The 23,785-nt window shown below is 37.3% G+C and overlaps 1 protein-coding gene and 1 pseudogene across 6 annotated transcripts in view; both read left to right on the top strand.

The window, feature by feature from the left end:
- Positions 1–23,785, top strand: part of TBC1D12 (TBC1 domain family member 12) — a 100,815-nt gene that overhangs the window by 4,495 nt on the left and 72,535 nt on the right. Inside the window, exon 1 of one of the 6 annotated variants that reach the window (XM_032836039.1) lies at positions 19,312–19,318. The exons of the other annotated variants lie outside the window; for them this stretch is intronic. Coding sequence (XP_032691930.1) covers positions 19,314–19,318 — 5 coding nt within the window. The 5' untranslated portion in view covers positions 19,312–19,313. Of the gene's footprint in view, positions 1–19,311; positions 19,319–23,785 lie in introns of those variants that run through there. 6 annotated transcript variants of the gene reach the window in all.
- On the top strand, positions 3,753–4,351 carry LOC116854313 (annotated as a pseudogene).

Genomic DNA, 23,785 nt, shown 5'->3' with positions numbered 1-23,785 from the left:
TAAGGATCTGTTTATTACTCTTTCTTTCTTTCTTTTTTAAGATTTTATTTATTTATTTGAGAGAGAGAAAGTGAGAGAGCACGAGACAGGGGAGACCCAGAGGGAGAAGCACACTCCCTGAGCCCCATGTGGGATTTGATTATGCAACTCCAGGATCATAACCTGAGCCAATGGCAGCTGCTTAACCCAACCGAGCCACCTAGGCACCCCTGTTTATTACTCTTTCAAAAATAAAATAAATTTAAATTATTTAAATTACTTAAATGGGTCCTTCAAGCAAATTCATGTCTTAATTTTTTTTCAATCTAGAAAGATTTATTTTTTAGATAAGGTACATCTTTTATAGGTATTTTTTTATAGGTATATTTTTTAAACTGTTTAACACTTTTGAGTTTTGTTCAGATTGTACTGGCACAGTTACTGTTATTTAGAAACACACAAATATCTGTTGCCAGGTAGTGCTGATAGTTTTTTTCTTACAAAGTCTTCATGTGAATCATGAGAATTGGGTGGACTTAAAGGGCATAGCTCAGGTAGAGAAGAAAGTATTGAAGATTTTTTCCTTACTTTTAAAAAGGAGAATTGAGGGACGCCTGGATGGCTCAGTTGGTTAAGCAGCTGCCTTCGGTTCAGGTCATGATCCCAGCGTCCTGGGATCGAGTCCCACATCGGGCCCCTTGCTCGGCAGGGAGCCTGCTTCTCCCTCTGACTCTGCCTGCCTCTCTGTCTGCCTGTGCGCTCTCTCTCTCTCTCTCTCTCTCTCTCTGACAAATTTAAAAAAAATAATAATAAAAAAAATAAAAAGGAGAATTGACATTGTAGATTATGAAACATACAGATCCATGTAACTTTTTCTGTAATTATTGACTTCTGAAACTTACTTGATGTTGTGGTAAAAGATTATTTTCACAGAACACATATTACAGGTAGACTGGACATGGAAGACTAAAGGCTTGTTTAGTGCTTTCTTTTCCTTTTTTAAAATTTTTTATTTTATTAAGAAGGCTCCACACCCAACATGGGGCTTGAACTCACCACCTTGAGATCAAGGTCTGAGATCAAGGCCTGAGCTGAGATCAAGAGTCAGACACTTAACCAACTGAGCCACTCAGATGTCCCATGTAATTTTTCTTTATTTAAGGTTCTCAGAAACAACAAAATCAACCACATTTCTTTTTTTTTTAATTTTTTTTTTAAGATTTTATTTATTTAGTTGACAGAGAGAGATCACAAATAGGCAGAGAGGCAGGCAGAGAGAGAGGAAGGGAAGCAGGCTCCCTGTTGAGCAGAGAGCCCGATGCGGGGCTCGATCCCAGGACCCTGAGATCATGACCTGAGCCGAAGGCAGAGGCTTTAACCCACTGAGCCACCCAGGCGCCCCTCAACCACATTTCTTTTTCCACCTAGAATTTGCGCTGGTTGGCAAGATCATAATTCACCTGACTGAACTATCAGAGACTTCTGTCAGATTGGGCTCCCTTATTTGTTGCACAGCATGTATTCCTCCCAACCAACTAAAATAAAAGCCTGTTTCTCAAAAAAAATTCCCTTTTCAGCATTTCAATAAAGAAGAGGCAAAATATTAAATTTCTGATTTTTTTTTTAAAGATTTTATTTATTTATTTGTAAGAGCGCGAGAGCGAGGGCGAGCACAGGCAGACAGAGTGGCAGGCAGAGTCAGAGGGAGAAGCAGGCTCCCCACTGAGCAAGGAGCTCAGTCCCCCCGTGTGGGACTCGATCCCAGGATGCTGGGATCATGACCCGAGCTGAAGCCTGCTGCTTAACCAACTGAGCCACCCAGGCGTCCCAAATTTCTGATAAGTTTTAAAAAGATTTTTAGAATTACCCAAATCAGAGGTGCAGTATAATTATTTGTAAGGCAAATGAAGGAATATCTTGATTTAAATACTAAATTAAAAAATATATATTAAGTTTTTGTTACTGCAAGAGATCATAAAAAATGTGAAAGTATTTTCTATGTCACTAGTAGAACACCTTTGACATTACATTTTTAGGAAAGCTGAAAATAATACGTAATTCATTGCTCTAGAATAAAAGTAAGACCCTTTAAAATTTTAGAATGTTGTGAAGCTACCCATTATATTAGATTAAGGAGCTGATGGCTCAAGAGCCTTTTGTGTTATTTGTTCCCTGTGTCTGATACCCACTCCCCCCATTCCCCCCACCCCACCTCTGAGTGCTTTCTTAAGACACAAAACACTAAACTACTGGAAATACAGCTCTGGTTCAAGGACATTACGTAGAAATTTGTGGTTTTAGGGTGATTGGTTAGAAATGTAATAATCTAAATATAAGTCAGGTAGAAAATATTGGAAAACTCCCAATTTTTCTGAAACTAAGATAATTTTAATGTAATGGGGGGGGAGGGGCAAAGGGAGAAGGAAAGAGAATCTTAAATAGGTGGCAGGACCAGCGCAAAGCTGACATGGGGCTCAGTCTCACAATCCTGAGATCATGACCTGAGCTGAAATCAAGAGTCAGACAGTAACAAAGCAGTAACAAAGCAGACTCTTACTCCAGTATTAACTTGGAGTTACTCGTTTGGTAGAAATTTTTGAACTATTAAAAATGGGCATAGAGATTTACTCTATTTTTTAAATACTTTTTATTTTAAGATAGTTTCAGATTTACAGAAAAGTTGCAAAGATAGAGAATTCTGGTATACGCCTCACCCAGTTCCCCTATTGTTAATATCACATTACTGTGGTACATTTACAGCAACTGAGAAACCCTCAGTTGTACATTGCTATTAATTAAACTTCACACTTTATTCAGCATAGAGATATTGACTGAAAGATTTTTATTTGGGGAGCAGTTGTGTTTTACTGTACAATTAAAAATGTTTAAAGTAGAAGGAACTTTAAGGATCACTTTATTCATCATTTAATATCCTATGGAAAATCAGCAGTGGTATTAATCAGAGAAATCTCTGATTTGCTAGGTATCACCTAGTAGGGTGGTATTAATTAATATTGGAAATGAGTTAGACATGGTCATTAATTGTTCTTCAGGTGGACCAAGGGCTTTGATTTCCACGGCTTTGCAGTTCACACTATTCGGGACAGTATTTAACAACCATTGTTTACCTATTTGCCTCTAGAAAAAATTGTGAAAGCATATCTTAATTCTGTGTAATTTCATATTTTTCCAAAGTTATATTGATATGTGTTTTCTAATTCTGGAAATATTCCCCGTGACCTATTAAGGGTGGGATTTATTTTTATTTTACAATTATTTGCCTATGGTCAGATAGTGAATGAGTAAAAGAATCAGAACTTGAGCAAAGATCTGATTCCTAGTACTTGAAGCTTATATACTAATTTCTACAAATTCTGAGTTTATGAACAAAAACATAATTTTTGGTGTAGTAAAAATACTGTGGGCTTGAGAGAGAAGAAATTTGGTTTTTGTCCTGGGTGAGCTTCTTCTGCCGTTAAATAATTGTGTGACCTTGGGCAAATTAACTAAATTTAGTTAGTTCCCTCATCTGTGAAATTAGGAGATTCAGAGTCCCTTCCAGCTCCAATATACTGTGATATTATATGATTTTCTTGCAGTACTTTTATAGGCCTCAAAATTTTACCAGCTAAATATTGCAAATGTGAACTGAGTTAAAGATGGTGCTTTAAAAAACAGGATGTTTGTTGCATCCGTAAAATGAGAAAGTTGAAATATCTCCAACTCTAAATTCTGCCCTGCAGCTCTTTCCACCATCTTTCCGTGTCACCATAATGGTGTACGTTAATGTCCTGGCAGATGCTCTCAAGAGCGTTAACAATGCTGAAAAGAGAGGCAAACGCCAGGTTCTTACAGGCCATGCTCCAAGTCGTCATCCAGTTTCTGTGTTGATGCAGCATCGTTATACTGAGAGTCAAAAAAATTTTTTTAAAGATTTTTTATTTATTTATTTGACAGAGATCACAAGTAGGCAGAGAGACAGGCAGAGAGAGAGGAAGGGAAGCAGGCTCTCTCCCGAGCAGAAAGCCCAATGCGGGCCTTGTTCCCAGGACCCTGGGATCATGACTTGAGCGGAAGGCAGAGGCTTTAACCCACTGAGCCACCCAGGTGCCCCCTGACAGTAAAATTTGAAATCATTGATGATCACAGAGCACGGAAAATTGTTGTGAACCTCATGGGCAGGTTAAACAAGTGAGGAATAATCAGCCCCAGATTTGATGTACAACTCAAAGATCTAGAAAAATGGCAGAATCACGGGCTCCAGTTCTCCCAGTTTGATTTCACTGTACTGACAACCTCAGCTCACATCAGGGACCATGAGGAAGGAAGTCGAAATAACATAGGAGGGAAAATCCTGGGATTCTTTTTCTAGGGATGTAATATAAATAAAATGTGCAAATAAAATGCATTCATGGAAAAAAAATTCTACATTGCACATTTCTTTTAGTAAAGGTCTAACTCTGCCCCCAGAATAATGCTGAACATCAATAATCTTTGTTCAGTTTCTTACATATGGGTAGTATAGACCAGCAGCTCTAATTAGAAAATTCTGGATTTTTTTCCTTTTAATTTCTTTGGAGTAGGAGAGAAAATAAGATAAGTAAATTCTAGTTAATCAGTGTAGTGGAATTTGAGACCTTAACTTCCAGACCATGAGTTCTATCTCAGAGGTTGCCAGTGTTCCACTTTGGTGAACTAATAGCCCAGTACAGTAATTCCAAGCCTTTGTTATACTTCAGAGTCACCTAAAAGCACATTTTAAAAAATGAGATTCTCCTGAATCCACAACTCCTACCTTGTTAGATTCAGGGGACTTGCTTTTGGCAGATGGCATATTCAAAATACAGGATAGTTTTGTGTTAAAAGTGCCGGCCCTGGAGTTAGACTGCCTTGGTTTGAATTAGCTTATCTTGCTGTATAATTCTGCACAAGTTACTTGACCCATTTAGTTCTTAGGCAACTCATCCATAAAATAAGGATAATGGTGATACCCAACTCATGAGGCTGTCCATGGGATAACGGTCTAAGTGTGTTGTATTTCTTATTTGACGTACAGTGAAGGTTCAGATGTTCTTATTCAGACTTCAGTATGACAGCTGTAGTCCCTTCCCCACCTTCATCACTGACATCCATTGGTTTAAAGAAAGGAAGAGATGAATGGATTTTTTTGTGTACTACCTGAAGAAACATTTCACAATTTGTGTAGTAGACTTTTAAACATAATTGGTATTTGGGATTGTATGGGAATTAAAATCGACTTAAAATTAAAATTAAAATTATGATCTAAAATTTCCAGAAGTCTTGAAACTTTGAAAAAAGCAAATCTGAGAAGGACCTGAAAGGGGGGAATGTTGAGATGGATTAAAATATTTGTATCTTTTATTGTTTTAAGGAACTTTACAGACAGGCAAAGCCAGATTTTTAGTTTAAGTTCATGAAATGTTTAACTTGGCTCACTCATACATTTCAAAGTTAGTATGTTGTTGTGGGAAAGCTTTGGGAAGAGTGGAAACATTTGGAGATTTTGAGGTGACACATCTGTTACCCATCTCCAAGCATATTGGGAAGGGGAAAGTCAGTCCTTTTTGAGGCAGTTTATTTTCCTAGGAACTCTGCTATCTACCCTGAGTTGTCCCCAGGTAGTTCTGATGGATAAGTTCCTTGGGCCCTACTACAATAGTTCTTAAACTTTAGTGTTTAAAATTACCTGGAGGGAGGAGATTGTTAAGAATGGGGATTTCTTGAGCTCCCCCACTCTGGTTTTGATTCACTAGATCTTGGGTGGGGCCCAGCAGGAAACCAAGTATTTATTTAACAAGGACTCCCTAGTGATTCTGATGCAGGTGGTTCACAGACTGTAATTACTGAAATTATTGTTGATAGGTTTCCTCAGATAATAACTGGAAGAAGGTACAACATGCATTTACAACTCATATTACCTTATTGATTTAAAATTGGGTCATATCAATTATCATCTGATCTCTCTGATATAAGGAATTTGAAAAGCAGGGCAGGAGGTCCTGGCGGGTAGGGAGGGGGAAAAAATGAAACAAGATGGGACCTGGGAGGGAGACAAACCATAAGAGACTCTTAATCTCAGGAAACAAACTGAGGGTTGCTGGGGGGTGGGAGGGGGTAGGGTGGCTGGGTTATGGACATTGGGGAGGGTATGTGCTATGGTGAGTGCTGTGAGTTGTGTAAGACTGATGACTCACAGACCAGTACCCCTGAAGCAAATAATACATTATATGTTAATAAAATAAAATAAAATTGGGTCATATGTAAGTCCTGTAATTGGTGAGTATAAGTACAGGTATGGTAGAGAACAGGGGTAAATACAAATGTGTAAGTATTTTGCTAACTTTCACTAGGTTGAGAAGTTATCTCTGCCTGATTAAATCGTAGTTTCCTTTTTTTTAGTGGGAAGGGTCTTTTTTTTTTAAATTTTATTTATTTATTTGCAGAGATCACAAGTAGGCAGAGAGGCAGGCGGAGAGAGAGAGGAGGAGCAAGCAGGCTCTCCGCCGAGCAGAGAGCCCGACTTGGGGCTCAATGCGGGGCTCGATGCGGGGCTCGATCCCGGGACCTGGGATCATGACCCAAGCTGAAGGCAGAGGCTTTAACGCACTGAGCCACCCAGGTGCCTGGTGGGAAGGGTCTTTTACTTTCATTTTATGCTGTGTAGATAGCCATGCTTGCCTGTTCTGTGAAAAGTTTTAACTTTCAAAATCTTACTCAGATCTCTTTAACGTGGAGACCTAACTGTCCTTATTTATAGCTTATCAAAGAAGGTGTTAATTTTGCTTCCTTCTGCTGCTAGTTGTAACTCTTTTCCGTGCCTTTAAGAAAAAATCCTGCACATTGCACATGGCTTATTCCCCTGTAGAATTTGCTGCTTCAGCCTTTCTTGGACTTCTTATTTCTGTGGCCAAAAGAAGAAAGAGAGGGAAACCCATGTGACTGTCTGGGTTTTCAGCAGGCTCTTTCCTGCAATTAAGAGAAGTTTACCTTAGGAAACCAAGCTACAAGTTATGCTCCTAGTTAGAGCTAGTTTGAAAGTGAACTTAGTAATGTGTTTAAATTTACCCTTGAATTTGGCTTTTCACTTTCTTTTTAATTTGAATTTTATTTTGGGATACATTATTGGCTAGAAAATATTTCCATCTGCCTGTTTCTAACCCCACAGAGATTAAAACATTCTGAGTTTGGAACTGAACATGATAGTTTTGAAATCAAATTATGTGCTATTTTCTCGTATTTTCCCAAATACCGTAATGTATAACTACCCATCATACATTGGGAATTATTTACAGTTTCCAAATCTGGTTTTCATCTAGACTGTTTGTAGTACTCTTCTAGTCAAGTAGGGGAAATACTTTTATTGCCCTAAGAAAAAGGTATTCAGAGACTATAAACTTAAGATTTTTTTGTAAGAACAGAAAATGCTCATCTTTTTTTGGCTTAAAAAATAGAAATTTATTATCTGATAGCTCTGTAGGTCAGAAGTCTAATAATATATGTCTCAATGGGCTAAAATCATGGTATGAGCAGGGCTAGAGGCTTGAGGGGAGGGTCCATTTCCTTGTCTTTAGAAAATGCTCTTATTATTTGCTTTTGAAAAGCAGGACAGGAAATATAAAACTACTAAGGATAGTAGTTGTTTCCATACTATTCCAGTTAAGGTGGTAAGGAAAAAGTTAAAATTAGAAAGTGTGAAGTTACAGTTACAGACAGGAAAAGCTGTTAAGAGAATGAGTTTGAAGACCTTTCTACAGAGAAAAATTGCTGAGGAGAATACATGTTAGTTGGAAGTTAGCTCTGTACTTTGGCTGCTAGGCTTCAGAGTATTGCTACAGATTATCTGCATATTTATTTTTCTGCCCTGCTTACCTCAGTACCCTTGTAGAGGTTTCTGGAAATTTGTTGCCTCCTTAAATATGTCTGCTATGCCTCCCTCCTAACTTCCCTAATGTCCCCAGCCTCTCATGGCCTCTTCAGAAGTCATATTGTACAGCAGAAATATTTTTTAATGACAGGTATGTATGTGTGTGTGTATATGTATGAGTGTGTGTGTGTGTGTATGTATCTTGTAATATATATAATATACAGTAGGTTAATATTTATGGTGTATACATGATGTAATGTATATAATGTAAAGTAGCCTCTCTATATATGGTTTAATTTAGGTTCTAAAAGTTTAGGTGCTAGTATGATAGACACAGATATTAAAAAGCAGTGTTTTATGCAGTGTGTTCTTCCTTGAGATTCAGCTATTAAAAGGAAAATTTTTTATAAGCACCATGGTGAACCTAGCAAACAAAATCCCTCTCACCCATAAGGAGAAAATTAATTGCTCATTACCAGGAAGATATCTTGTGTAGCTTTAAATTTAAGTTCTGAAATAAACTAATGAAATTTTAAGTCAGTGAAAGGTCTCAAGAGTGATAAAATGTAGGTTTTTAAAACGTAAGTGATAAAATGTAATGCCTTTTTTTTTTTTTTTCCCCTTACATGGCCCTTGACAACCCCGTTGGACTGACTTTTTAACCTCATGGTACTACCTAGGATTGAAGAGATTTAAATCCTGGGTGTTGTTTGGAAGACAGATTTGTTGTGATTCAGAACTTGGTGTTGGGAACCAAAATTTGTTATCAAAGACTAATAACATTTCTTTTAAAGATTTTATTTATTTATTTGACAGGCAGAGATTACAAGTAGGCAGAGAGAGAGAGAGGAGGAAGCAGGCTCCCTGCTGCGGCAGAGAGCCCCAATGCGGGGCTCTATCCCAGGACCCTGGGATCAAGACCTGAGCTGAGGCAGAGGCTTTAACCCACTGAGCCACCCAGGTGCCCCAACTAATAACATTTTTGATAAATAATTTTTATATAAAGGTAAACAATACAATAATTGAACATATAACCAGAGAATAATGGCCATCTTTGTGATATACTCCTAGAAATGCATTAATACTGTTAAGAATACATAGGACAGAAATTAAGTTTCAAAATGGGGCATACAAATAACTGAGAATAGGTGCACCTGGGTGGCTCAGTGGGTTAAGCCTCTGCCTTCAGCTCTGGTCATGATCTCAGGGTTCTAGGATGGAGCCTGCATCTTGCTCTCTGCTCAGCAAGGAGCCTGCTTCCCCCCGCCTCTCTCTGCTCGCCTCTCTGCCTACTTGTGATCTCTCTCTGTCAAGTAAATACAATCTTAAAAAAAAAAAAACACTGGGAACAATTTTAGAAGATAACCACTATTATATTTTCCTAAATAAAATAATAACTGTATATTTAATGAGGAGATAAGATTGTTTTGTTCTAAGAGACCACCAAAATACAATCTTTTGATTTAGTTGTCTATTTAATGGAAATATCACAACACCTTGATCACTAGAGGGATTTCAAATATGCTACTGCAAGATAAGTTCTATCGTGCATGCCATCAGTTCAAGAAGTACTTTTAGGTCAGGCCTGAGCAAAAGGTCAACAAAACAAACCAGTAACAACCAGCACCACCATAGAGCTAAGTGTGTTTGCCTCTTTATTCTTAGAGAGTTTGGGCACCTGATGGATATTGTTTAGCCTCTGCTTGAGTTCTTTCTCTAACAGGGAGGTCAATTTCCTCAAGGCAGCCTATTGAGGAAATAATAATTGTTAGAAGTTTCTTTATGTGGAAAACAGTGTATCTCTTTGTAATGTTTCTGATCCTAATTTGCCCTTTAGAGCCACAAAGAACAAGTTATGTTTTTGTTTTGTTTTGTTTTTGTTTTTTAACATAATCACCCTTCAGAAATTTAAAGATTGCTTCTGAGCCTCTTTTTGTTTTTGGGCCTTCTGACCTAAGCATATCCGTTCTTATTGAGTTAGTTTGCAATTTTCTTTACCATCTCTTTATTCGACAAATGCTTTTGAGCCCTATTATGTGTATGAGGCACTAAGGAAATTAAATAATATTAAATAGTAAGAAAATTAAATAGCATTAAACTTTGGATGGGGGAGTCACATGAATCAGTACTTATACTGTATACTTGATTACTATTATACAAGATTTGACCAATGAGAACAGCTGGGATAGGAATGAGGCTGACTGACCCAGAGTGCCTGGTGGCTCGCTGGTTAACTATCGGCCTTCTGCTCAGTTCCTGGGATTGAACCTGGCATTGTGCTCCGTGCTCTGCAAGAGGGCTGAGTGAGGCTGACTGAAGACCATACAGGCACACAACAGTATATGCAGAATTTATGCATGAAAATAGCACAGCACTTGGGACTGCAGTATAACTGCCCTTGGGGCAGGTGAGGCAGGGTGTCAAAAATGTTGAAGTTAAATTGTGAGGGAGGTTGCATGATAGAACTAAGCAATTTTAAACTGATTCCATCCAGGATGTTTGATGGGCTTTTTTTAAAAATTTATTTTAAAAGATACAACTTATTAGAGCGAGCACAAGTGGGGGCGGGGGGGGGGCTGACTCCCTGAACCTCAGGCTGGGCTGGATCCCAGGAATCTGGGATCATGACCTGAGCTGAAGGCAGACACTTAACTGATCGAGCCCCCCTCCCCCCCGGTTCCCCTGATGGGCTCTGAAAACAAGGGAAGCATTCTCAGAATTGCTTTTATTTAGTTATTTTTTTAAAAATTTTTTTTTAAGATTTTATTTATTTATTTGACAGAGAAACCACAAGCAGACAGAGAGGCAGGCAGAGAGAGAGAGAGAGAGAGAGAAGCAGGCTCCCCGCCAAGCAGAGAGCCCGACGCGGGACTCGATCTCAGGACCCCGAGATCATGGCCTGAGCTGAAGGCAGCAGGTTAACCCACTGAGCCACCCAGGCGCCCCCATATTTAGTTATTTTTTTAAATGTTGGTAGGCTTCACACCCAGAATGAAGCCCAATGTGGGACATGAGCTCATGACCCCGAGATCAAGACTTGAGCTTAGATCAAGGGTCTGATGCCTAACTGACTGAGCCACCCAGGCACCCCTCAGAATTGTATTTCGGAATAATGACTCTTGTGGCAGATTGATTTGGGACTTGTGAAACCAGGGTTTGGTGCACTGTGGTAGTTTATGCGTGCTTGTCAGTCTCTTTATTAAAGTGTGATATCTGGTAGTTGATGTAAATAACATTAAATTCAATCCTTGTTAGAAGGCATCCCTCACAAATTGAGTGACTTATGCTTATACCAGATGTCTTTTTGTGAAGCTTTGGTGGAAGAAAACCTTGAATCTGATTTTTGTTTTGAGGGAAGTGGTATGACATGAAAATGGAGAGTCATGTGAAAAATTTATGTTTACCATGTTCTGTAAGGAGTTTGATGGGCGGGGGGGAGGAGCCAGAAGAGCTGTTAGGCTGGTTGTTTTGCTCTCATGAATCAGAAAGAAAACAACCTCCGGGAAAACCCTTAGAGTGTTAAGTTATTGTATAATCAAGTCTTTACATTCAATGCACATGTTCTGTACATTGCTTCATAAAAGTGGGTGCTGGCAGTATACCCTCAGCCATTTCAGGGATTGTTTGAGGTAAAGACAAAGTATCGAGACTTCCAAACTCCCTGGAGATAAAGAACATGTCTATTTTGTTTCTGCATAAAAGCGTAGGTCCTTATATGTAATAGGAAAACAAAGATTTATTGGGTTACAGCTTTAAAAAGGTACAAGAAGGTAATATAGCTAAATGTCTGGAACCTTTGAAATGGTCACTTTGGGAGGCTCTCCACTTTTTACTTTAATAGTATCATTTCTCAAAGTATTTTGGTACCTGTCTTTGTGGAGATGTTTCTGTAGAAGAGAAATCCTTTGGGCCAAAGTAAGGACTGAAAAACTGAACGTTGGAGGAGATCAAAGCTGAAACACATTGGGAAGCCAACTAAAGTTGTACATTAACTATAGTAAGTACTTTAAATAATATCTTAGGTATAATAGATTTATCCCCAGGCAAGTAGTTAGACATAATATGTAAATTTGCCATCACCAAAATTTTTAATAATTTTAAATATTAGCCTTCATTTTAGATTTGATAACACTTAAAATCAGCTCATGTAGAATAAACAGCTTTTGATATGAAGTCATTTTTGTATATTGTTTTAAAAGCCTTAACCAGTGGGATTTAGTTTTCTGTGTAATATATTTAGTTCCAAACAATGCCAGAAAAAAAAAAAGTGAATTACCTTGAAATAGTTCTTTACAAAGATGTGTGGTTTAGATATGGTTTTTGGTTTGGCATACTTATTACTACTTAAAGATGTAGGTCTAGTCTTAAACCGGTGACTATATTTTAAAAATTGATAATTGGAAGTTCAGTTTTAGAAACCTGTTAACATTTTTTATTATGTTAAAATACATATAAAATTTACCATTAGTGACATTTACTGCATTCGTTGTGTTTATAGTCATCACCACTGTCTAGTTCCAAGACATTTCATTACTCCAAAAGGAACCTCCATTCCCATTAGCAGTCACTGCACTCCGCTCTCCCCCCAAGACCCTGACAATCACTATCTGTGTCCTGTTTCGGTGGGTTTGCATAGTCTGGATATTTTGTGTAAATGAAATCATACAATGCATGGCCTTTTGTGTCTTCTTTCACTTGGCATGAAGTTTTCAGTGTTCATCCATGTCGTGGCATATACCAGTATTGTTCTGCTTTTGATGGCTAAATAGTATTCCATTGTGTGAATATAGCACATTTTTTAATCCACTTATCCATTGACAGGCATTTATTTGTGTTGTTTTCACCTTTTGGATTTTATGAATACTGCTGCTATGAATATTTGTGTACAAGTTTTTGTGGTTTTTTTTTTTAATGCTCCTCAAGTTATTTTGGGTGTTATGTCTAGGAGTGGTATTGTTAGATCATATGATAATGTTTAACTTATTAAGGAACCACCAGTTATTTTCCACAGTACTTGCACCATTTTACATTCCCCCCAGCAATGTACAAAGATTATACTTTTTGTACATCCACTTCAACACCTATAATTTTCCCTTTTTTTCCCCCGCTAGTTATAGCCATCCTAGTGGGTATGGAGTAGTAGCTCACTGTGGTCTTAATTTGAGTTTACCTAATGACTAATGATGTTGAGTATCTTTTCATATGCTTGTTAGATAATTTGTTTATCCTTTTTGGAGAAATGTTTATTCATATCTTTTGTCCATTTTTAATTGGGCTGTCTGTATCTTTGTGTGTGTGTTTTTTTTTTAAAGATTTTATTTATTTGACAGAGAGAGAGACAGCAAGAGAGGGAACACAAGCAGGGGGAATGGGAGAGGGAGAAGCAGGCTTCCCACTGAGCAGGGATCCCCATGTGAGACTCCATCCCAGGACCCTGGGATCATGACCTGAGCCTAAGGCAGATGCTTAATACCTGAGCCACCCAGGCACCCTTTGTTTGTATCTTTGTTGAGTTATAAGAGTTCTTTATATATTCTGAATACTGGCCCTTTATGAGTTATATGATTTGGAAATAGGTTCTCCTATTCTGTGGCTTATCTTTATACTTTTTGGTAGTATCATTTGATGGACAAAAATAGGAGCTTTTTAGATTGGCTATATTTGGGGTGCCTGGGTGGCTCAGTCAGTTAAGCATCTGATTCTTGATTTTGGCTCAGGTCGTGATTTCAGGGTCATGAGATTGAGTCCTACGTGGGGCTCCCAGGCTCAGTGTGGACTCTACTTGAGATTCTGTCTCTTTCCCTCTCCCTCTGCCCCTCCCCCTGCTTGTAGGTACACACACTCTCTCTCTCAAATAAGTAAAATCTTTAGATTGGCTATATCACAGTTCTAACCATGTGTTACCAACTTAGTTTATATTTTAAGAGGGGGAAATAAAATGTGTATATAGAGCGTAGAGGCAGGAAAGCACAGAATGTGTGGAAAGGATATAAAGTTTGGCTAATACTATGTAAGGGTTAGTGTCCATAACTGTAAGGAACAGAAGCCCACCTAAGCTACCTTAGAGGAAGGAAGGTTTATTGTAGGCATGTAACAGGCATCTTGTAGATATTTTGAAAATAGAGAATGAAATATACCTGGGCTGTAGATTGCCTGGAACAGTTCTCCACTTTTCAAGAGATGGTTTTTCTCATCTTTCTGTCTTCTGATTGTTCAATGTATGGTTTCCACCTGCAAAAGCCCTATAAAGCTGTCCCAGCTCTACCTGATTTATCAGTTCAAGCATCTACTAGCTTTCAACTGACTTAGTCTCCAAGTTTCCTATTTAAAAATCCTGGGACCAAAAAAAAAAAAAAAACAAAAAAACAAAAAACACCAAAAAAAATAAGTGGGGGGCAACCCCTTTGGTTGCCCTTGGGAGCTTTGTACTATCACTTTGCTAGCACTCAATAAACCTTGCTTTGCCACCCACCAAAAAAGAAAAAAAAAAAAAGTCCTGGGAACCTGATTGTCTCAGCCTATGAATTAATTTGTTCCAAAGGCAAGGCCATAAGATATAAATGCAGCCACATTGGGCTGCTGCTTCAGTAGGAATTGGAACAAATGGACAAAGAAGTGGGAGTGGGTTGCAGGTATGCTAAAGTCATGTATATTTCTCTAAGTTGTGGCAAGAGTAGTAGGAACTAATGTTGGACAGATTATTTGGGTTCAAGTTGTGAAGAGCTTTTAATACTAGGTTAAAGAATTAAAAATTTTCCTTAAGGATTAGGGACTATTGAGGGTTTGAGGACAAGGAAATGAAATCTATTCTTTCTTTGTACTTTTTAGCCAGAATGAGTTGTTTGACATTCTCCTAATTTCAGTTTGTCTGGATCCCCCCCCCCCCCCCGTTCATTCAGCAAGCATATTTGAACACACAGCTATATTCCAAGGAAGGAACTGGAATAAAGCCTTTCTGGTGAAGTCAGCAATGATCACATTGTAGACATTGAAATGCTATGATGTGATACTAGCAGGCAGCATGAGATGTGGGGGGGGGGGCAAAATTTACTTCTCTGGCACTGAGTCTGGCTTGTAAGTTTATCTTCAGGTTTATTCCAGTGCTTTACAGGAGTTAGGGGAGAGGGTGATTACAAAGAGGTAACATGATGGATTTTCTGGGGGTGATGGAACTGTTGTATACCTCAGTTGTGGTGGTCATTATGCAGATCTGTACATGGGATAAAACTTGTAGAACTGTACATCAAAAGAAAAACAGCCACTTTTCATTTCATGTTAGTTTAAAAAGTATTTACTGAGTGTTTTACATAGCTTATATGCAGGGCATTGTTAATGTTCTACAGTCCTGTTCACAGTGCATTTATAGCTTAAAAGTTACATTCAGATCAGTATATTAAGATAGAAAGAAGTATTAGAAGAGAATGATGCAAGCAGAAGTGGCTCTTAGAGAGGATTCATAGAAATAATGGTTCACTAGCCTGTGCCGCTCCATTAGACTAATGCTGTAGGACTGAATCTTTGTCATGTACTCCTACATCACATGTTGGGAACCTAATCTCCAGTGTGATAATATTTGGAGTTGGAGACTTTGGGAGGTCCTTGGGTCAAGTGAAGCCCATCCACATGAATGGGATTAATGCCCTTCTGAAAGAGGGCTTGGAAAGCTCTCTCATCCCTTCCACCATGTGAGGATAAAATCAAAAGTCTATGAACAGGAAGGAGGCTCTCACCAGACACTGAAACGGCCAGTGCCTTGATCTTTGACTTCCCAGCTTCGAGAACTGTGGGAAATAAGCTTCTGTTGTTTATAAGCCACCAAATCTATAGTATTTTGTTATGGCATCCTAAATGGACTAAGACCACTAGGAATAGAAGTTATTTTTTTTCTCTGTTGCTCCCCAAATGAGTAAACTTTCATTCATGTGTGTAAGTGCAGCACTAAGGATACAAGGATGAACACAGATCTCACAGTCCAATACAGTGATAACATCATAGAGCTTATATTCAAGTGCAGAAGATAACTAAATAAATTTTCAAAATCATTTTGGCCATTTTACTTCCTTTGCCTTTTCATATAAATTTTAGAATTAGCTTGTCTGTGTCTACAGATAATCTTTATTAACTTGGGAAGAATTGACATTTTTAGTATGTTTAATTTTCTGTTCCTTGAATACAGTAGGTGTCTCCATTTACTTTGGTCTTGTTTGATTTCCTTCATCAGTATTTTGTATTTTTCAGCATATGCATTCTGCTCATGTTCTATGTTTATATGTGAATACTTAATATTGGAGATACGGTAAATGATACACTTTTAAAAATTTTAGTTTCCAGTTATTAATTGCTAGTATATAGAAATATGATTGATGTTTGCCTCATATCCTGCAATCAAACTAAATGTCTATTAGTTCTAGGAGATTTTTTATGGATCCCATGGGATTGTTTATGTAGATGATGATGGTTTATACAAATAGGGAAACTTTTATTTCTTTTTCCTTCTCAGTCTGCAAGACTGACTTACTTTATTGCACTGGCTAGGACTTTCAGTATGATTTTGAGTGGGAGCGATGAGAGTGGATATTTTTATTTTGTTCTAATCTCCAAAATATTTAATCTTTCACAGTTTAGTATGATGTTAATATTAGGGTGTGTGTGTGTGTGTGTGTGTGTTTTAAGAGTCCCTTAATCAGACCAAGAAACTTCTATTCTATTCCTAATTTCTTGTGTTTTTTGTTTTTTGTTTTTTGTTTTTTTTTGTCAAGAATGGACTTAGGATATTGTCAGTGTATCAGTTGATATGATCATGTGGTTTTTCTTTAGGCTGCTAATATGGTAGATAACATTGATTGACTTTCAAGTACTGAATAAGCCTTGCATTCCTGGGATAAGCTGCACTTTTCTTTTCGCTTTTATTTTTAAATATTGTCACTTTTTAATTTTTTCACTTAAATAATGCTTTATTGAGGTATAATTCATATACTATATAACTGATCCACTTAAAGTATACAATTCCGTGGGTTTTAGTTTATTCACAGAATTGTGCGACCATTGCCACAATCAGTTTTGAACATTTTTATCACTTCAAAAAGAAACCCTGTGTCCATTATTGAAGATTAAATATATATGAATATATTTTACTTTTATTATAAAGAAAAACACTAACAAAATTTCTTTTTTTTAATGCAAGAGGCATAAATAGAAATGTATTCACAAACGTGATTAGCTTTACTTATCATCATCAGTCGTTATCTTGCGTTCATTTCCTAAATTTCTTTTAGGTTAAAAGATAGCTTACCTCCTGGTGAAATACCTTTCTCATATTTTGCTAATGTGTTGTTCCTTGTTACTGTTTATGTTCTCTTTCTAAAAGTTCTTTCTTATATTCTTCCTTTTTTCTTCTTCTGGTGGTTTCTATCTTTCTTCTGTAGTTAGGTACTACATAGGGTATAGAGAGATGGAGATTTTCTTCATGAAGCATTCAAGATGTGTAATTAGTATGTAGCACAAAAGCAAATATATTTTTTTAATTTTTTCCCCCCTTAATTGTATTCTCTTATGTTCTGCCTGTGCAACAAAAGAATAAAAAGATCTCTCTTAGTAAGATACTGCCCAAAACCTATTATGGCTGGCTCAGTTGGTAGAGCATGCCACTCTTGATCTTGGGGTCATGTGTTTGAGCCCCATGTTGGGTGTACAGATTACTTAATAAAAATAAATATTTGCTTAAAACAAGAAATAAGTTATACCATAAGGTGACTTATTGACATGAACATAGGAGGAAGAAAAAGATAATGTGTATTTTTAAAAAGCATTTTGGCAATATGTAGAATCAAAGGGAATAGGAATAGTTAAAAAGCTCTGACATGTTAATTGTTCTGTGAAGGACATGAACAAATTAAGTGTGGTTGGAAAGAAGAGGATCTAGCTCTTCAAGAGACCTGACTCAGGTCTCTAGTGATGTGACTTTGGCAAGTGATTTTATAAGTTTTCCCGATGTGGTGGCAGGTACACATTGAATACTTTGAGAATTTGATGGAAGCTATAGACAACTGCCCCCCAAAAATTTCTGTAAGCACATCATTTACTTCAAATTTACATGTAGTTTGAGGAGGCTTGTGGACCTCCTCTAGCTCATTCATGTAGGTTCATTGATTCATGATGAAGAACCTTTGACCTGGTTACCCTCTGTAGTTCCTGGCAACTCTAAAATATTTAACAATAACCCCCCAAAATTATAACCTTTACTTTCTTTCTTTTAAAAAATTTTTAATTTATTTTTTAAAATTTCTTTTCAGTGTTCCAGAATTCATTGTTTATGCACCACACCCAGTGCTCCATGCAATCCGTGCCCTCCATAATACCCACCACCAGGCTCACGCAACCTCCCACCTCCCTCCCCTCCAAAACCCTCAGTTTGTTTCTGAGTCCAGACTCTCATGGTTCCTCTCCTCCTCCAGTTTCTCCCAACTCACTTCTCCTCCATCTCCCCATGTCCTACGTATAACCTTTACTTTCAGCCTTGAAATTGTGTGTTGTTTTTTCTTGACAGAGTAAATGATATGAATTCTGTCCTTTTTTAGATAGTTCCAATCTCTGAGAATAGGTAGGTTAGTTTAGCAGTGTATATTAAATAAAAATTATGTATTTTTTTTTATTTTTACAATTTTTACAATAACAATAAAGAGATACAGAAAAAGCCTGAAAAAGAAAATTCTTGGAATTAAAAAAAGCCTTAGTTATCTGGCAGAAAAAGTACTTTTTTTGCATATAGTCAGCTGAAAGTCTTTTTCAAGTGAAAAATGATTGAGGTTTGGAAAGAATGTAAGTAATCTTCATGCCAGATCTTTAATCCAAAATACTCAAGGGTAGCCAAAGTACTGAATTTTAAAGAGACAGTACTTCTACTTCTTTGGATTAATTATGTAGTCAACTGTGGCATTCCATGATCACTAGATAATGTTTTCTTTTTGGCTTTCTATTATGCTTCGGGGAAACTTAAGTACAAAGTCCAGGAAGTTCATGTGTTTTCAACAGTCCAGTTTCTACTGAGATGGAGTTCTAAGATCAGGTCATGATTTCTAGTTTTGTTTTGTTTTTTAACTGATTTTACTTTTGATTGAAGTTGGATTCTTAACTGTTTGGAAAAGCATTCTAACCCCTCTTTATGTATTTCAGTGATGATTAGAATTTAATCTAAAAAATTAAAATAATCATATAGGTATAAATGTTAGGCAAAAAGAATGATTTCCTCCCCCACACCCCCCCCGGTGTTGACATTATTGACAGAAGATTGAAAATTTAGGTAGTTCCAGTTTTCTGTGTCAAATTCCATAGTCTGAGAAACTATGGAATTTACATGGTTTTGTCTCAGAATTTACATGGTTTTGTCATGTTTATGGGTTTGCCAGTTCTTGAAGACTGAAGCCCTGGAGTTTCTTCTACTTTAGGAATCATGGTGTAAGTTTTGCCCCTTTTTGGTTAGCTTTATCCTTTAATATGGTGTAATAGGCAAGTGGTCTGATTGTTTTATCATATGTAACTCTTTTTGTGTGGTAAAAGACATGAAGTCTTAGAAAAATGAAACGGACACAGTTACACAGATATGTGAAGCAAATATTAGTACTAATAAGCAAGAATCATTCACCAACCTTTATTATAAAAGCCACTGAGAAGAAGGGCTAGGCCCTTTTTTTTTCTCTTCTAACTCCCACATCAGTTTTTTTCTTGGTGTGCCTCTTTTGTGCGTGTGTATGTTTTCAGTGATGTGGAAACATTGAACTGCTACTTCTCACCTAGTGCTGTTTCTTAGCTGGTACAACAGATTTTCTCATTTCTTTTTGCTAAAAAGACCGGACACAGATTAGAGGAGAGAATGGAAGATGGTGTGTTTATGTCTCTGTGTGTGTAGATAGTTGTGTGTGTGAGCACAGTGTTGATTGAGGATAGAGAATGAACTTAGTGGAGAGAAGATGGATTGCCACTACCATTTCCTATTCTCTAGACAAGATGTTGTCACAGAATGGAAAAAAAACAAAACCCCAAACACTCAAACTAGAAAAATAGTTTTTAATATCTCCAGTGTATCTGAAGTAATAAGATGCTTTCAACTTCTAAAAACTTGACTTTCGGAGTTTGGGGAGAACCAGTAAATAATACTTTTTTATCAGCCCATCTGAGTTTGGAATCAGTAGGAAAAAAAAATAGGACACAGACGAATGGGTCCTGAAAACATCAACTTTATGCTGATGACATCTGGATTGAAAGACATGCCTTTGGCTGCAGCGTGACTTCTAAAACTTCCCTATCTACCTAGCTAGTCACTAGCATAGCAGGTCTTTCTTTAGGGGGTCGGAGACAGAGGGGTACAGAGGAAGCCTAACCTTGTATTATTAGGGAAGCAGAGCAAACTGTATCTTCTCTGCTGTTAAGCAGCATGTTTATCTACCAAAATTTAACCCCTCAGGTAGAGGAGATGAATAAGGGAGCAGGAAGAAGCCAGGAGTGACCTTTTCCTCCTAACACTGCCATATAATTCTCATTCGTACGGTCAAGCTCTACCTCTGAAATCCGGAGAGGAAGAACTGTCTCCTCTTTTTTGTATATGCGTGCTTGAACATGTTTGGTTGGTTTTGCTAAGAACCTTTAGTGTGGACTTTAAGAAATTTAAAGGGGATATTTAAGGGGGACAGAAAAAAGGGAACTGTGTGTGTGTGTGTTCACTTTGAAAAGGTGGCGAGGAAAAAAAGAAAAGGTGGTGAGGAGGAATCTAGTCCCACAAATTTATTTGCACTGAGACCTTAATTTCATCAGTCCTCTGATAGTGGATTAGGGGACGAGGGATGGGGTATAGGAAGAATGACAGCATATGACATATTTTTGAACTATTAATGTACCTTTTTTGTTATGTTTTCCTTTAAGACTTAATAGAGTGGTACTCTTCCTAGACTGACTAGTAGAACCCATTTGATTTGTATTACCTTAATACAATTTCATATATTTGTAATAATATCTTAAAATTACTTTTTGTTGCAGATGTATGCCTTTTAGTTGCATTATATACAGTTTCTGTGGCAGGGGATAACTTGAAAACCTAATCCAAAATTTCTTAGTGGCATAAGAAATTAATGTGAAACATTATCTGGTGGCCTTTCTTAGCAATTGGATACCTGTTGGCTCATATTTCTTTTATGGAAATTTCTTGAAGTAACCAAAGTTTATTGGATATGTAAGCTTAAGGTATTTGGTTTTGACTTGTTTTAATGATTTAATTAAAATTTAAACTTTATGCTGAACTTACTATCATTGTGATATTATACTATAAAAATGTTGAAACCAGACTTTCTCTATTGTGGAGGTTATGCATTTATTTTGCTTTTCTCCTTTCCAGTCATATCAAGATTCTTCAGAAACTACATCCATAGAAAGTATTGTTTGGTTTAAGATGTTAGTATTCCTTGACATCAATTTTGGAAATCTAAAATATCCTCACAAATTAATTTCAGATGTAAACCCACATCTTAGTATATGTGCTGCCGAAGCGAGCACTGTAAACCCACATCTTAACAGGCCTTTTATGATGCAGGATAATTTCCAGTGGTCTTTGTGAAAAGATCCATGTTTATTTGGCATTCTGACTGTGGTTTATAAAGAGTTCTGTAACTTATAGGTGGCCCGATGCACAGTATTACTATGTATAGCTGCTAGTTTTTCATATGAGAATGTATTTGGTAGTGATTACAATACCTTGATCATAGGTAAAAATCATAGATTACAATGACGACGCCCCCCACCCCCACCCAAGAGCTCTCTGTAATGCTCTGTGCCTGGAGATTTTTCTGATTTGTGATTATTACTCTCACTATAACTGCATCTTATGCTTGTGGTCTCCTCTTTCTGCTTCTATGTCTGTATTCTCTGCCAGGTCACATTATTTGAAACTATATTTCACTGTGTTTGTTTTGTGTTAGCTTTAATTATATACATAATTCTATATTTCTCGGATAGAGAATGAAATGCTATTTTTTCCCCATCATAAAACTACCTTGTTTATACATTGTGAGGGGCAAGTGATTTATGGGGTTCTTAGATTTGAGTGAAAGATCTGATTCTGGTCAATGATTAGAATTGGTGGTAGTTGTAAAAATCAAACTTATTGTTCATTGTACACTTCTTTCTCCTCCCCCACCAAGAGCTAATTGTTAGCATGAAGTCTTCTGACCCAGTAACAACCTCAGTTTGATGATTGAGACAAATTTATATAGAGATGTGAATCAATCATAGGAAGAGTACTTAAAATCTGAAATGTCTGTCAACTTTGGCTCAAATAAGTATACCTAAGCTTGTGGCAAAAGTGGATATCCATCACTATGTAGGAAAAGGCTAACTTTATAGCTCCCCAGTGGTGGATTCAGAATATGCAATCCTTTATTTATATCATGCTCTCCAGTTATAAGGGAGTTCCATTTGGGATGTTAGGTTTACATAACAATAAAAACTAATATTTTTTTGGACACATACAGAAGAAACTCTGTAACAGATACATGAATTATGAGGTATAGTATACATTGATGAACCCTTTGCTCAGTCTCAGAAATAGAACATTATCAATACTATTGAAATTATACCTATGAGTATCATACTATCCTTTCCACCCCTAAGAGGTAGCAACTAACCTGAATTCATTTAATGATTTAAGCACTACTTTTGCCAGAATGTTTTTCTTATTATTTTATATTATTTTAGAGCTTTGTAAAAATGGTATACTGTGTGTACACTTCTGCATCTTTCATTTTTGTTTGTTTTTAAAACTCAGCATTTTTTTAAAAGATTTTTTTATTTTACAGAGAAAGAGAGAGATCACAAGTAGGCAGAGAGGCAGGCAGAGAGAGGGGGGAAGCAGGCTCCCCACTGAGCAGAGAGCCCGATGCGGGGCTCGATCCCAGGACTCTGAGATCAGGGCCGGAGCTGAAGGCAGAGGCTTAACCCACTGAGCCACCCAGGCGCCCTTCAGCATTGTTTTTAAGATTCATCCATATTGATGGTTGTAGCTTTGGTTTGTGTTCATTGAGGAACAATATTACATTCAGTAACATGCCACAATTTAAGTTTTCTATTCTTCTGCCAGTGGATTATTAGACTGTTTAGGATTTTTGCTTTTTTGAATAGCGTTCCTTGAATGTTCTTAAATGTGTCTTCTAATGCACATGTCCAGAATTTTCTCTAGAGTATGTGGCTAAATGTATAATCACTAGATGCAAATGTTCAGCTTCATGAGCTAGAAACTGATGTGTGATCACACTATTATCAATTCCTAGCAGCTTTCTTCTCCCTCCAAATCTGGTGTCATCAGATTTCTTGGTTTTTGCCAATCCTGTGTAAATAAAATGTTATTCTGCTTTTAGTTTGTGGGCTCACTAATTACGAATGAGGCTAAATATCTTGATAGATTTCTTTATTTGCCATTTGTTTGGCTTCTTTGTGCAATATATTTTTTTAAGATTTTATTTATTTTTTGACAGAGAGACAGTGAGAGAGGGAACACTAGCAGGGGGAGTGGCAGAGGGAGAAGCAGGCTCCCCGCGGAGAGCAGGAAGCCTGATGCAGGGCTCCATCTTAGGACTCTGGGACCATGAACGGAGCTGAAGGCAAACACTTAATGACTGAGCCACCCAGGCACCCCTGTGCAATACTTTTTAATAGTTTTTATTGTTTTTATCAGACAGTTTGTCACTTATGAAAATTATAGTTGGAGTTCTTTATATTTTCTATATGCCAATCTTTTGTCATTTACTTGTGTTATAGTTTCTGCTCCAGATTTGTGTGTGTGTGTGTGTTTTAAGATTTTATTTATTTATTTGAGAGAGCGTGCATACAAGCAGGGGTAAGGGGCAGAGGGAGAGGGAGAAGCAGACTCCCTGCTGAGCT

The sequence above is a fragment of the Lontra canadensis genome, unplaced genomic scaffold, assembly GCF_010015895.1.
Source record: "Lontra canadensis isolate GAN:19392208 unplaced genomic scaffold, GSC_riverotter_1.0 scaffold3, whole genome shotgun sequence".
Lineage (NCBI taxonomy): Eukaryota > Metazoa > Chordata > Mammalia > Carnivora > Mustelidae > Lontra > Lontra canadensis.
The sequence above is the reverse complement of the archived record's forward strand: the minus strand, read 5'-3'. Positions and strand labels throughout refer to the sequence as shown.